We start from the raw sequence: 13,868 nt of genomic DNA, 5'->3' as shown, positions 1-13,868 counted from the left end.
AGTGTGAAGAACTTTCTACTTCATATAAAGAAACCTTAGAAAGTTCTTCACACTCAAACATCTCTATCAAAAACTTCTTCCTCTGCGGCATTGCTCAAAGAACTATTTGTAGCCCCTTTATTTTTATGAGCGTGTGACCTAAACACATCTGAGCCACTCCTTTCTGGCTGCGTGAAAGAAAAGCAAAAGGGCAGAAACCATAAGGCAAGGAAAAAAATATGAAAAAAGTAAGAAAAGAACATTGGGAGGTGGAGTAAAGAGTGGTAGAGAGAGTGAGAGAGGAAAAATAGAGTTAAGGAGAAACAGCACTCTTCTATCTGAGAATCAGTCCAGCCTGAAACAACAGCAATCCGTTGCTAGGTGACAAATTGCGAGGAACAGCGCGAGTGGTGCACGGAAAATGATTGGACAACTGCTCAGAATTCTAGAGGCTTCTTCCCTGTTCTCCGTCAGAGCTGAACAAGGGGCGAGAAGAAAGGAACAGAGATGCAGAGTAATAAAGAGAGAGGCAGAAAGACAGATAAAATGCAGAACAAAGGATTGAGAAAGAGAGAAATGGGTAGAAAAAGGGTTAATGGGAGATTGAAAAAGAACAGAGAAGAGAGAGCAAGAGACACTTAGAGATAGAGGGAGAGAGAGAAATAGCAAAGTGTATGGGAAAGACAGAGGGGACGGAAGCTAGACAGAGTGGCTGAGGAGAAAATCAGGGTAATTTTAGTTAGTAAACAGGTGATGATGGAAAGGAGTGAACAACAGGGGGTGAGTCCTACATTAGGAAGCTCTGTCTGGAGCAGACCAACTTCATATAGTCTTACAAAGAAGATAGGATGGAAAGATATGGTAAGAAGATGTCCACAAAAGTATTGGGACACCTGCTCATTTATTGTTTCTTCCAAAATCAACGATATTAAAGAAGAGTTCCTCATGCTTTTGTTGGAGTAACTGTCTCTACTGTGCAGGGAAGAAGGCTTTCTAAAGATTCTGGAGCAATGCAGTGAGGAATTGATTGCATTCAGCGACAATAGCATTCTTGATCACCACCCCAGCTCATCCTCACCCCTCACCTCATCCCAAAAGTATTGGAGGGAGCACCATCCATCATTCTGGAGAACAAGGTTCCACTGCTCCACAGCTCAATGCTCTATACCTGACATTAGGCACAGTAGCAATAGGTTTATCTGTTAATATGTTTATCTGTTCCAGAGAGTCTTATTCTTTTGGCAGTAGTCAAGCTGTGTGTCAGCAACAGGAGCAACTTAAAGTACCTGAATGAATCATACACCACATAAGTGGTGTCCGCAAACATTTGTACATTTGGATCTAGTAAAGTAGTCTCTTATTCTATGGGCAGATATAAAAGATATATAATATTCATACAATATTTTTATAATATTTTAACCGTGTACAAATTTGATGCTTCTAATATTCTGACTATATTTAAGAAGATTCAAAGTGCAAGTACTACAGTATGTTAGTGCAACAGTAACAGTGACAAATCAGGAGCAGAGCTGGAGATGTTGACTAGTTGTGCCTCTAAGGTTGACCATCTCCTGTCTGGCCTCCAACCAGCTAAAATAGAGATTCTGATTGGTTCTGCAGCCTATAGGTCAGTGTCAGTGTGGTTTAAAAAAAGAGATACGATTGAAAACATGGACTTTTGGAAGTTTTATTTGATCGGCTGGATTAGCACCTTAATCGGGCCAGGTAAGTGTTCTGTACGTTTCCCACCAGGTGCAGTGAAAGTTAAATCTCTAATGAAACGGATAAACAGTTCACAACAAAGACCAGCACTTTAATCACTCCTTCCTTACTGACATTACGATAAATGTCAAACTCATGGAAGTTGTTTCAGATGAGGGGATAAAGGGTAATGATACAGAAAGACAGCACACACACACACACACACACACACACACACACACACACACACACAAACACACACGGTTGTTTTTATACCTTGTCAGGACACAGTGTTGTATGTACACCGATCAGCCATAATATTACTGAGTAGTTCCGCTACAATAGATCTGACCCATGAAGATGTCCTGTGGTATCTGACACCAAGAAGTTAGGAGCAGATGTAAGTTGTGAGGTGAGATAGTGGGGCCTTTATGGATCACATCAGTGAGCTTTAGGTTCCCATGACCCTGTCGCTGGTTCACTGGTTATGCTTTTTTGGACCACTTTTGATAGGTACGGACCACTGCTTACCAGAAAAAAACTAAAAAAACTCAAGACATGGATGAAGTTTTGAAGATGACCAAGTCGTCTGAGATGACCCAGTCGTCTAGACATCATAATGTGGCTCTTGTCAGAATGGCTCAAATTCTTATGCTTGGCCATTTTTTCTGCTTTTAACACCATCATCACCTTCAAGAACGGACTGTCTAATATATCCACCGCTTGACAGAAGCCACTGTAAATGAAAACTGTTAGTGGTGCTAAGGTTTTTTTTTTTTTGTTTTTGTTTTTTTTTTCACACCCATAAAAATATTTTTTTAAGTTTTAATCCTGAACATAACTAAAATCCTAATTTTAATAACCAAAATGAAAAGGTTTGGTTTGCTATTAAGAAAAATAAATAAAAAATAAACAGATTTCAGTGTGATCTGAAAAAATCCTGAACTTCTGGACACTCTTCTTACATTTCTGACATAAACACCAACGTCACCCACTCCAAAAAGACGCTCATTAGATGCAGAGACGTTTTGAGTTGCATAGCAACTGTGTTTGGAAAGCTGGCCTCAATAATTTGCAGAGAAAAAAAGAATAATCACATTTCTCAGAATGGTGTTTACATCATTCCACCCAAACATCATGCTGCTGAGCCCAGAGACAGAAAAAGCTAAACACATTTTTTAAAACAGGAAATATGATGGTTTTAGTAAAAATGTGATCTTCCAAAAACTATTATTATTATTATTATTATTATTAATAATAATAATAATAATTAAATAAGTAAATTAATTACAATATTATTGTTAATACCAAGTTAATATGTTATTGAGTAAATGTACTACTACTACTACTACTACTAATAATAATAATAATAATAATAATAATCATTTGTATGCCGCTTTAATATGTCTGTTTATTTGATTTGTGTTTTTAAATTGGCAACTAATGTGGAGGTAGTTAATGTGGAGCCCCTTACACCCCCTGCTTCTCAATTCAACTCCATGTTAAACAAACGTCACACCCACCTCCATCCTGTCTCCTCCCTTTCTTTCTAACAAGGGGTCCGGCCTCCTGTTTTTATCTCAGAGCGGGGTTTGCACTGGCAAACTTTCACTTGAAGAGTTCAAATTTACTTTCAGAACATAACAAAGCAAGTAATGCATACCTCAACTTAAGCAAATACTTAAGTACTGGAAATGTGAGTGAGGTAAAAATCTGGCATAAACAGTGAATCCAAATGGTCATCAGTCAATTCGGCTGTAAAGAAATCGTAATAAAACCAAAATAAAAAAACAACCATAAGCACAGACAGCGCTGTCTCATACACTGTTTATGTTTAGCTGAAACAGAACGGATTCTCCATTTTTCCATAGCAACAGTGGCAATAGGCAATCTGCAAAACTACAGATGCAATCTGCTTTAAAAAGTGCAGCAGAGTGCAAGAACAGACACACTGCTGTAATATCCGCTGCCCCACACAAACACACACACACATACACACACATACACACTTAAACAAATACATGGTGTCATACTGGGCTGAGAGTGAGCTCGGAAAAACCTTTGTGGGAAATGTAAAGATAATTACACTATGCAGTGTGTGTGTGTGTGTGTGTGTGTGTGTGTTTAGGTGAGAGAGCTTCAAGGCTAATATAATGTAATATATTATCATCATTGAGATATTATATCATTGGCTATGACTTGCCATTTCCACTTGTGGGAACCTTGAATGCTACTCCTGATTTTATATATATATATATATATATATATATATATATATATAGATAGATAGATAGATAGATATTAATTTTATTTATTATTATTTGTATGTATTTGAACATTTGTTGCTGTTTATACGTGTTTTTGTAACGATTAATCCTCATGAACATATTTTATTTGTTCATAGTTTAATAATAACCCAATTAAATGTGTATTGTACCTATCTGGCAACATGAATATGTGCATTGTACATATAGGTCTCATATATCTCATTTGGGCAGTGGTGGCTCGGTGGTTCCAACAATGGTCTATTGATGACAGGGTTGTGGGTTTGCCAAGCTGACACTGTTGGGACCTTGAGCAAGGCCCTCAACCCTCTCTGCTCCCTGAGCGCAGCAACAAAGGTTGCCCACTGCTCCGGGCACGTGTGCTCACTGCCCACCGCGTGTGTTTGTGTTCACTAGAGTGTATGTGTGTGTTCACTGTATCAAATGGGTTAAAGGTGGAAGTCAAATTCCATCTGTGTCCAACACAAATAGTGAATGTGGTGGAAATGTGATAGAAAAAGAGGGAGTGAGGACAGAGTGGAAAAAGGGAGAGCAACAGACATAGAGAGTGAAAGAAAGGGTGAGAGAGAGCCAGAGGAGAGAGAGCAAGAAAGAGGGAGAGAGAGAGAGAGAATGCAGAAGAGACACTTATGCCATGCTGCCATGTAGCTGTCACTCTGAGGACACCCTACACTCACAGTGTGTGTGTGTGTGTGTGTGTGTGTGTGTGTGTGTGTGTGTGTGTGTGTGTGTGTCACTGTGACACGTCTAGCAGGTCACACACATCGTGCGCACATCGTCGCTGTCAGCAAAGTCTAAAGCAAACTCTTCACACTCCCAATGAGACTCACTGAGCATGTATGTGTATGTGTGTGTGTGTGCATGTTTGTGTAAGAGACAGTAGGGGACAGACCAGCTGCTTGCTGATTAGAGGTCAAGGAATGTGTTGTGGCTTCCACACACACCCCCACACCCCCCACACACACTTAAGGAAAACATGACGTCATACATTTGGCTGATGCTCAGACTGGTGTTGTGACCCAGTTGACCACATGGGGGTGCTCTCGTACTGTTTCAGGTTAACGCGGAGCTTCTCCCCAGACCTCTCATCATTCATTTACCTTCTCTTTTCAAGCATTTCTCCATACTCTCTCACCTAATTCTGTCTGCTTCATGTTCATCATTAAGAGACACGTCTCTCACACACCTCCACAACCCCTCACACACACTGCAAAATGACTGAGCAACCATGACACCTTGTGAACCTTTTGGAGAAATGTTGAGCTCCTGAAGCTCCAAATGGGGCTTTCTGTGAAGTTTTATTCCTCCATCAGCCTTTTTTCTTCTGCACACACACTCTTTATCTCTTTATCTCTCTCTCTCTCTCTCTCTCTCTCTCTCTCTCTCTCTCTCTCTCTCTCTCTCTCTCTCTCTTCTCTCTCTCTCTCTCTCTCTCTCTCTCTCTTTTCAGATCTCTTCAGGACTTTCTCTTTCCTCAGCATGCAACACTAGACCTGCTGTTCCACTTTCACCTCACACTACTCACAATGTGTGTGTATGTGAGAATGTGTGTATAAGCTGAGGTCACTCGCTCTATTGATTATCTCCCAAGCTGGAGCTGTAAGCAAACATGAGGTCAGTACTGTGACGAAATCAGGTCAATTACATCAATAATGCAGCCACTTCTCGCTTTCACACACCACTGACACACACACACACACACACACATACACACATACACACATACACAGACACATCACTGCATTGCAGACAGCTGTTTAAAGCAGCAGCGTGAGTCACCTGTGCCTGTAGTGAAGCGGGACTGCTCTATGATTTCTGAATGTTCAAGTAGCCCTGCTGCTGCTGACTTCTCACTGGACCCCGGTCGACTAGGCCAGCACAACTGGCGTATGCAGAGTATTATAAATATATAATTATGTTATGGCTGGTTGAATGAGTGGAGGACCCATTTACCCTTTCCGCGGTACCTGGCGGTCCTGCACTTCACCCTCATTTGAATGTGCAGATAGCATTCAAAAACCACCCCGTCGTTGTCTTTTCGGGTCTCACAGGTCAGTCTCGTTGCTTGTACACACACTCATTAACACACTAATATGCTTTAAAGCACAATTAAATCTGTTCGGATTGAGCATCACCACAAACAAGCTCAGATGTTCAGATATGGCTTTCTTCAAGGGACTACTTCAGAGTGCATGAATACAGGATTTAATATAGAGTACTTACAATTAGCCAGTCAGACAGGCTGATACAATTCTGCTGCTCTGTCAGAATTTAAAAGAATTAAAGTAAGAAGTCCCCAATTAAGAGCAAACAAGTATTTTTTTTTAAATAATGCTTCTTTTTTCTTTTATTAGCATAAATGGTGATAGATTTTCAGTCTATTTCAGCATCAAAACAGGCACTCAGCAGTGATTGTTAGAATGCATGAGCTCATTAGATTTATTTTGCTCCTGGGCTCCCCCTGCAGTCGAGTTAAGTAAAATTCACTTTTACACCAATGTCGTGAATACAAATTGTGCTATGAGCTTGTGGACAAGCTGAGAAATGCAGAACCAATATCTGAAGCAAATGAAGCATGTGGACTAAGGCGGTAGACGCAGGGTTATGCAATTCTCATGCCAGTGCGGCTTCACCAAAGGTCCATAGTGCAGCAGTAGCGTTCTGGCCTGGAGTGGTAATGACAAAGAGGTCATTCTTCCTACTGCAGTAAGTGTAATGTTCAGTGTTCTGTTATTGTTTATGGTACAATTGCTACACAATGTTGCTATTCATAAGGTGTTGTATATTTGGTGTAGCACCGTTACCACTGAGATTTATGAATCTGGTGCATAATCATTTTACATTTTACATTTTATGGCATTTAGCAGACGCTCTTATCCAGAGCGACTTACAAGGTTACACGTATTACAGAGGTGGGTCAGTGTAGTGTTAGGAGTCTTGCTGGTGGACTCTTATTGGTGTAGCACAGCATAGTCACCCAGACCGGGAATCGAACCCCAGTCTCCCACATGGTGTGGTAGCTTAGTGGCAGGTAGTGATGTTATCTGTTGTGCCACACCAACCACATCTGTGGTACAAAAGTGCAACATGATGTTAAAAAGTGCATTGAACTTATAATTCACAAAATATTTAAGGTTTTAAGTGCCTTTCAGTTCCTTACAGTACTGCAAGCATTTACATTTATTTCTATTTCATACACAGTGTGCATCAAAATGTTTGTGGACACGCCTTCTAATCTACTTTAAGTTGCACCATTGCTGACACAGATGTGCAAATGCCCACACAAAGCTTGTCTAATGCCTGCAGCGAAATACTGCCATTAGAATAGGAATGTGGACTAGAGGACTGTAGAGCCCCCCCCCCAGCATTGAGCTGTGGAACAGTGGAACTGTGTTAAGGACGAGATGGGGTGGTGATCATCGAACATCCTGACCTCATCAACATTCTTGTCACTGAATGCAATCAAATCCTCACAGCAATGCTCCAAAATGGACAGTAGACACCGTTTCTACTGTTTGTAAACCCTTGACTTCAGAAGAAAGAATTAATGAGCAGGTGTCCCAATACTTTTGTCCACATAGTGTATGATAATGCGTGTCTCAGGGTGTCAGTTCGTGTGTGTGTGTGTGTGTGTTCTCTGTATCTGTGCTTCAAGTATGTAGAATAACTCTTGGCTGCAAGTTTAAAACATGTTGGAATCCAAAACTCATTAAGCCAGTCTCACTCCACTGAACAAACAAGGACTCGTGGCAAACGCCTCTGACCCCTGCTGTGTGTGCGTGTGTATGTGTGTGTGTGTGTAAGCGTGTGTGTTCTTGTTTGAAAGAGTAAAAGAGATAACAGAACCCCAGCCTTAATCTCCAGGCAGTGTTGCTATCATGCTGCCATGGACATGCTGTGATGTTTCTGCTGCAACAGGAAGCAATGGGAGAACATTACGAAGCACGGGGTCATTAGCTTATAACAGTCGCTCTCACTTTACCACTCCAAACCATACACTCTGGGGCTTACCCATCTGTCTGCCTTTTGCCTTTATAGTGGAGTTCCTTCCTAAAACCAGTTCCTACCCCAATGCAATTCAATTTAAGAACTTACACCCTTCAAAGTCGGGGGCCATCATTTTCATTTACTATGGGTTTCTGTGTTCCTAGCTACATATATATTTTATTCTCACTGTCACACACACAAACACACACAAAAAAAGTGTGTCTCCAAATATTTTACAGGAGAAGAACTGTGTGAACACGTCTCCTCCGACACATACGCAGCCAGCCATCCCCTCTTTTTTTGAACTGTCGCCGATGCAACTTCACCGGGCACTGACGTCAGTGCCGGCCAGTATTGCACTGAAGTGATGTGGGAAGAAAGAACGCTCTAATCACCCTGGAGAGAGCAAGACCAAGTGTGCTCTCTCGTGGCCCTGGCTGCTGATGGCTAGCAGCATGACCAGGATTTGAATGATCCTCTGGTTATGGTAACAGCGCCTTACTCCGCTGGACCACCCAGGGCCCCGATTTGGAGGCCTGATTTGGTCTTTCAAAAGCTTACAAAATTTGCAACTGTAATAGGATGCCACGTTGCAACAAGTCAGTTGGTGAGATTTCTTCCCTCCTAGACAATCCACCACCAATTGTGAGTGGTATTAGTGATTAGGAAACAAAGCAACTCTGCCATGAAGTGACAGATCACGCAAAATTACAGGGCGGAGTCTCAGAGTACTCAGCTCAGCGCATGGTGCAGAAAAGTCTCCAACGCTGCAAGGGAAACAACTCCATATTAATGTATATGCATGTCTATGATTAGAATAGGATGTCATAAAAGCTCCTGTATGTGTCATGTGTAGGTGGCTCAATACTTTTGTCCATATAGTATATAAGTAATACACCATCTGAAATAGCGTTATGTTTTTGTCAGGGTCAGACTGCATAGCGCCCAACCAAGTAAAGCCCAGCTAGGCCATATAGAGAGACACGTCAAGCTCAAGCATAAGTTCGCTTTACACTGTACTCCTATAGACTTAATAATTAAGCATCGCTAGTGAGTTTATCACATTTTATATCAGCTAATGAATGACTCCTCACACATTCCTATCTAAAAGGTACAAGATGAAATAACATAACCTGAGGTAGCATCCGATGTTTGTCTGTCTCTCAAAGACTTGAAGAAGCACTGACTGCCATTCTAGGTGTAAATTTCAAGCCACATCTTTTCCCATGCTTTTTAATTGTCTCATTTAGAGCTTAATTTAATGCTGAGTAGTATGCTGCAGCGCTCAGAGAAATTAAATGGTGCTGAAAACAGCCCCAACAAACCCAAAGGTGTGATTGCTGAGAGCTTCAACAAAGTTCTCCTTAATTCACACTTGTTCACCATTTTAGCACATTATCTGTAACATTTCAACACCAGGGTGTCTAAGTCTTGGTGCTTGATTGGTCTAAAAGAGCATTACATATCAACACTGTCATGGGATAACCTCATAATCATATTTTCCCACCTTTTATTTTCGCTGATTTGCATGATCTAAACATGCCAGTTGCCCTCTACACTGTGTGAACATGGTCCAAAATGACATAATTACATTTCTTGCAAATCTTCTGAACTTTCAATTAAAGTCTATGTATATGTCCTTCTTACATTTTCTTCCTTTTTAAAACTTTATTTCTGAGTTTACTATTTTCTCCCCACTTTTGATTGCCCCACCCATACAAAGTATCCCTTTATCACATGCAATGCTCCCAATACTGCCTCCTCTTGTGCAGCCAGCCATCTCGTCTGAACTCTCACTGACGCAACAGCACAGAGTTGCCCTCTACACTGTGTAAACATGGTCTAAAATTCCATAGACATGTGCAGGGACATACTGTTACTAATCATCACCACCTTGGTCATAACATTTATGTTATTTTAGGCCTCATTGTAATACCTGCCACAAGATAAAACTGGCCAGCTAAATCTAGCAGCTGACACCGGACTACTGTGACAGCTTAGGTCTTGGAACGTGTCAGTGCGTCAATCACAAAACAGCAGTGTGATGGTGTTATGATAGTGAATGTCACTTTGTGGCATCTATCATCACTGCTTCCAGTGAGCGTAAGACAAAAGCTTTAAAGAAAGCATTGTAGATCACTGCTGGACTCAAATGGTTTGTGGGAAACTGTCTTGGAACCATCAAATTATTGGATGTAACGTAAATCTGGCAGTTATTTACCTTGTAAGACGTTTGTGATGAACGGATCAATAGAAACGCTTCCAAATTATTTGGAATAAAATTGTTCCACAATGACTTCCAATGGTTTTTACGTTGAGCTGTAAAGTTTCCTCTTTGTGACAGCGACGATTTGCAGGTTTCTAGTTATTACCGATTATTTAACACGATTTGCTGACTTTCCTTAAGCTGGTTAAGACTGAGCCTTTTATCCTTCAAGAAGACCCACTGCAGGCTTTTGAGATTACTTAGCAATAACCTCCAACTTTCCCTTTTCTTCAGCGGCTTCTTTGTTTTTCTCCTCTCAGAGCGAGCCGTGGCAGTTCAGCTTGAAGATAATATGAGGGAGAGTAAATGAAATCGGCTTCGGACAAAAGATTTGCCTTTTTTTTCTCGCTCTCTCTTTCTCGCTCTCCTTCCCTCCTACTATCTCTCTCTAGTGTGTTCTCTCTGTGCTCTTTCACAATAGCAAACAATTACAATAGCTATTATTAAAGCTGACAAGCCATTCATTCTAATTACAATTACCAAAACAGGCTGAGGAGTAAGCAAGGCGATAGTAAGTGAAATTGATTGCATCTCTGTGCCGTTATCTGCAACCGCCAATTGATGCACTTTTATTGAATCTCCGCCACCTTCTATTCACTATGTTTTTGTATTTGTGTGCATGTGATTGTGTGTGTGTGTGTACATGTCCACCTTCTGGCCAGTTGCACTTGCTAAAGCCATTTATTGGAGCTGAGTTCAAATCTGTAGGCGCATCTTAACTTGAGACTTGAGCTTTCTTCCTCCTCACAGAATTGGTCACGCTCTTCTGTGCATGAAAATCGCAGCATCAGATATGAACACATTAGGAATTTGCCTGTCATGCTGTGCTGTATGACTTGCCAGTTAAGAGCCACGTGGATAGCACACATGTCAAACAGTCTACGTTAAACAGATTTTATATTAGTGATGCGTTATTTCATCATCACAGATCGCTTTAGCCAACCACAGGCCCTGATCCTTTTTCTGATCAAGCTCTGCATGTACTGCATGCTTACTTCAGTGTCCTAAAGGACACACTTTACACCACAAGCCAAAGAATACAGGACTGTTGCTGAAAGTGAAAAGAGCATGTGAACTAAGGTCTTGCCCCCTTCACCAGAGTTACATAGTGCAGTTAGCAGCGTGCCGAGTCTGCAGTAGTAATGATGGAGGCACTATTCTCCCTTTTACAGGTCAGTGGATCATCACGATGATTTGGAGGCAAAAATGCTACATAGTGTTGCTCTAACTAGGATAACTCTGCATAAGCCATTATATCTGCCCTGTAAGAGAGATATGGTATCAGCGCAGTTCCCAGTAACCATGATCAATCTCATGATGAAGTTTAGCTGCTCTTAGATAAGCATTTTAATCAGAAGACATGGATCTCTGTGTGTTTTGGAAAAGGTGATCACAGTGAGGGTCCTTAGATGGTCTCTGACCTGGAGGGATACTGAATAAACACATGGGCAGCACTGGGGAACCAGGATAGGCTCAAATAATTTCTATAGAATTACTGAGAATGAATATGCTCTGCTGCAGGGGCACTGTTCCCTTCTGTCAGTCATTCTGCCAGCTATCTATCTGTCCAGCCCTCTGTCCATCCATCCAAAAAATCTATCAGTTTTCAGTAATGGTACACTATCTGAACGTCCACTGCTCAGTTTTGCACCGTTTGTTCCACAGTGCTGCCCAACACTCAAGCCTGAATAAAAATCAGCATGTGAACAAGCTTTACAGTGACCTTCCTTATCAAAGAAGCCACAGAGCTGCTTTCTTACCTGCCGCAGGTTTCGCGTGACCTTCACATCGTGCCAGGCGTTGTCGTTAAACTTGCCGTTGACGGGTTCGACGAGCGCCTCGAAGGCTCCGGAGCCGAGGTTAATGACCAGCCACACGGCGCCACTCTTCAAAGACAGGTTTACGTAATCCGCAGATTTTCCAGTGTGGAGCATGAGCCCGTTTCTCTGCAGCGTGCGGAAGGACAGCGTAATCTCGTCCGTGCTGCTTTGGATGGGGGTCATCGACAGGTCGTAGCAGAAAAACTCGTTGCCTTTAAACGTGGCTACCGATTCCTCTTTACCAGCTGCAAAACAAGGACAAAGAGTGCTATTAGTTAGATGAAGACTTTAACGTACAATTACCATGTTCCACACCCATGAACCACCATCTTCCATGAGGTCTTTAAAAGAAAGAAAAAAATCAACACTTTTTTTCACATTTTTTTCATGCTATATATTTGTTGCCTGCTGTGGGGGAACTTAAAAGCAAGGAATTAGATGGATTATGTGGTCTAAAACTCCTGGGATGATGCAGTTCATCAAGGGCTGAGAAATTCCTGATCTGTCAGCAATCTCACTGTAACGTTTTAGTAGCCAAGGAGCGAAGCACGGACAGCACCTGTACAGGTACAGGAATTGCATGAATCTGGTGGCCACCTTTTTCAATGCTGGCTCTAAAATGTTCCACAAATACAAAAGAATGGGTCTCGGTAGTCTAACATAACCAGCCAGTCAACATAGACACTAGGACCACACCCACTTCACTAGCATCACAGATAAATGTGAAAATTCACTGATATCCAACATCTAATATCCATGCATCTTTGTATCCTATTTTATATGAAAAGGACCCTAGCTATACTGAAATTACAGAATACTGGAAGCTTCTCTGGCCTCCATGGCTAAACACACATACACACACACACACATGAACACACATAAACACACATGAACACAGCACATACATTTCAAGCCATTTGATGCATGATGACAATATTGTGTGGATGTGGTTAAAGGTCTCAGCCTCATTTTGGCGAAGGAAAACTGCAGGAGGCTAACTGAGTTAAGTGCAGAATCAAGCCTTCATATTGGAGTGTATTTACACACACACACACACACACACACACACACACACACACACACAGAACCCCCCCCCCACACACACACACATACAATATTAGAAGTTGAAAAAGGAAAAAAGGCTCATTTTACTTGAGAGATTAGAAAGACACATGACAGAATACGAGGTTATGAGGAAATTGTATACTTGAGAGAGTAACTACAGAGTAACAAGAGAGAACATATAAAATGACTGAAAGACAACAAAAGTTGTTCACAGAGATTGGATTCTGCAGAAAACTGTGAAAACAGCTGCTGATGTAAGGAGAACACTTGTGAGGATATGGAGAAAAATTAATCCTGTGCTATGTGAAAGAAACTGCATTTCTAACTGTAACTGTAAGGGAAACGATATACTAACATACAGTCTTGTCAAAAATGTAGGACACCCCATGAAAGCCAGTGTCTATTTTTGTAATTACACAATCAGTCATGGTACTGTGATAGGATGCCACCTGTGCAACATGTCCAGTCGTAAAATTTCCTCGCTACTAAAAATTCCACAGTCAACTGTCAGTGTTATTATAACAAAAGCGATTGGGAATGACAGCATCTCAGCCACAAAGTAGTCGGCCACATAAAATGACAGAGCAGAGTCAGCGGATGCCCAGAAGTCGCCAACTTTCTGCAGAGTCAATTCCTACAGACCTCCAAACAGCTGCATCCAAGCCTTACATCAGCAAGCATAATGCAAAGCGTTGGATGCAGTGGTGTAAAGCCCACCGCCTCTGGATTCTAGAGCAGTGGCGACGTGTTCTTGGGAGTGACGAA

At 41.5% G+C, this 13,868-nt stretch overlaps 1 protein-coding gene across 15 annotated transcripts in view; it reads right to left on the bottom strand.

Annotated features, from left to right (window-relative positions):
• The window catches only part of LOC140546486 (neurexin-2-like), an 819,352-nt gene that overhangs the window by 417,847 nt on the left and 387,637 nt on the right, over positions 1–13,868 (bottom strand). For all 15 annotated transcript variants that reach the window (XM_072669790.1, XM_072669800.1, XM_072669797.1 and 12 more), the window contains one exon: positions 11,979–12,283. In XM_072669790.1, the coding sequence (XP_072525891.1) occupies positions 11,979–12,283 (305 nt within the window). The remainder of the gene's footprint in view (positions 1–11,978; positions 12,284–13,868) is intronic.

This window comes from Salminus brasiliensis, chromosome 24 (genome assembly GCF_030463535.1).
Source record: "Salminus brasiliensis chromosome 24, fSalBra1.hap2, whole genome shotgun sequence".
In the NCBI taxonomy this organism is placed as follows: domain Eukaryota; kingdom Metazoa; phylum Chordata; class Actinopteri; order Characiformes; family Bryconidae; genus Salminus; species Salminus brasiliensis.
Note: the sequence above shows the minus strand (reverse complement) of the source record. Positions and strands in the feature narration are given on the sequence as shown.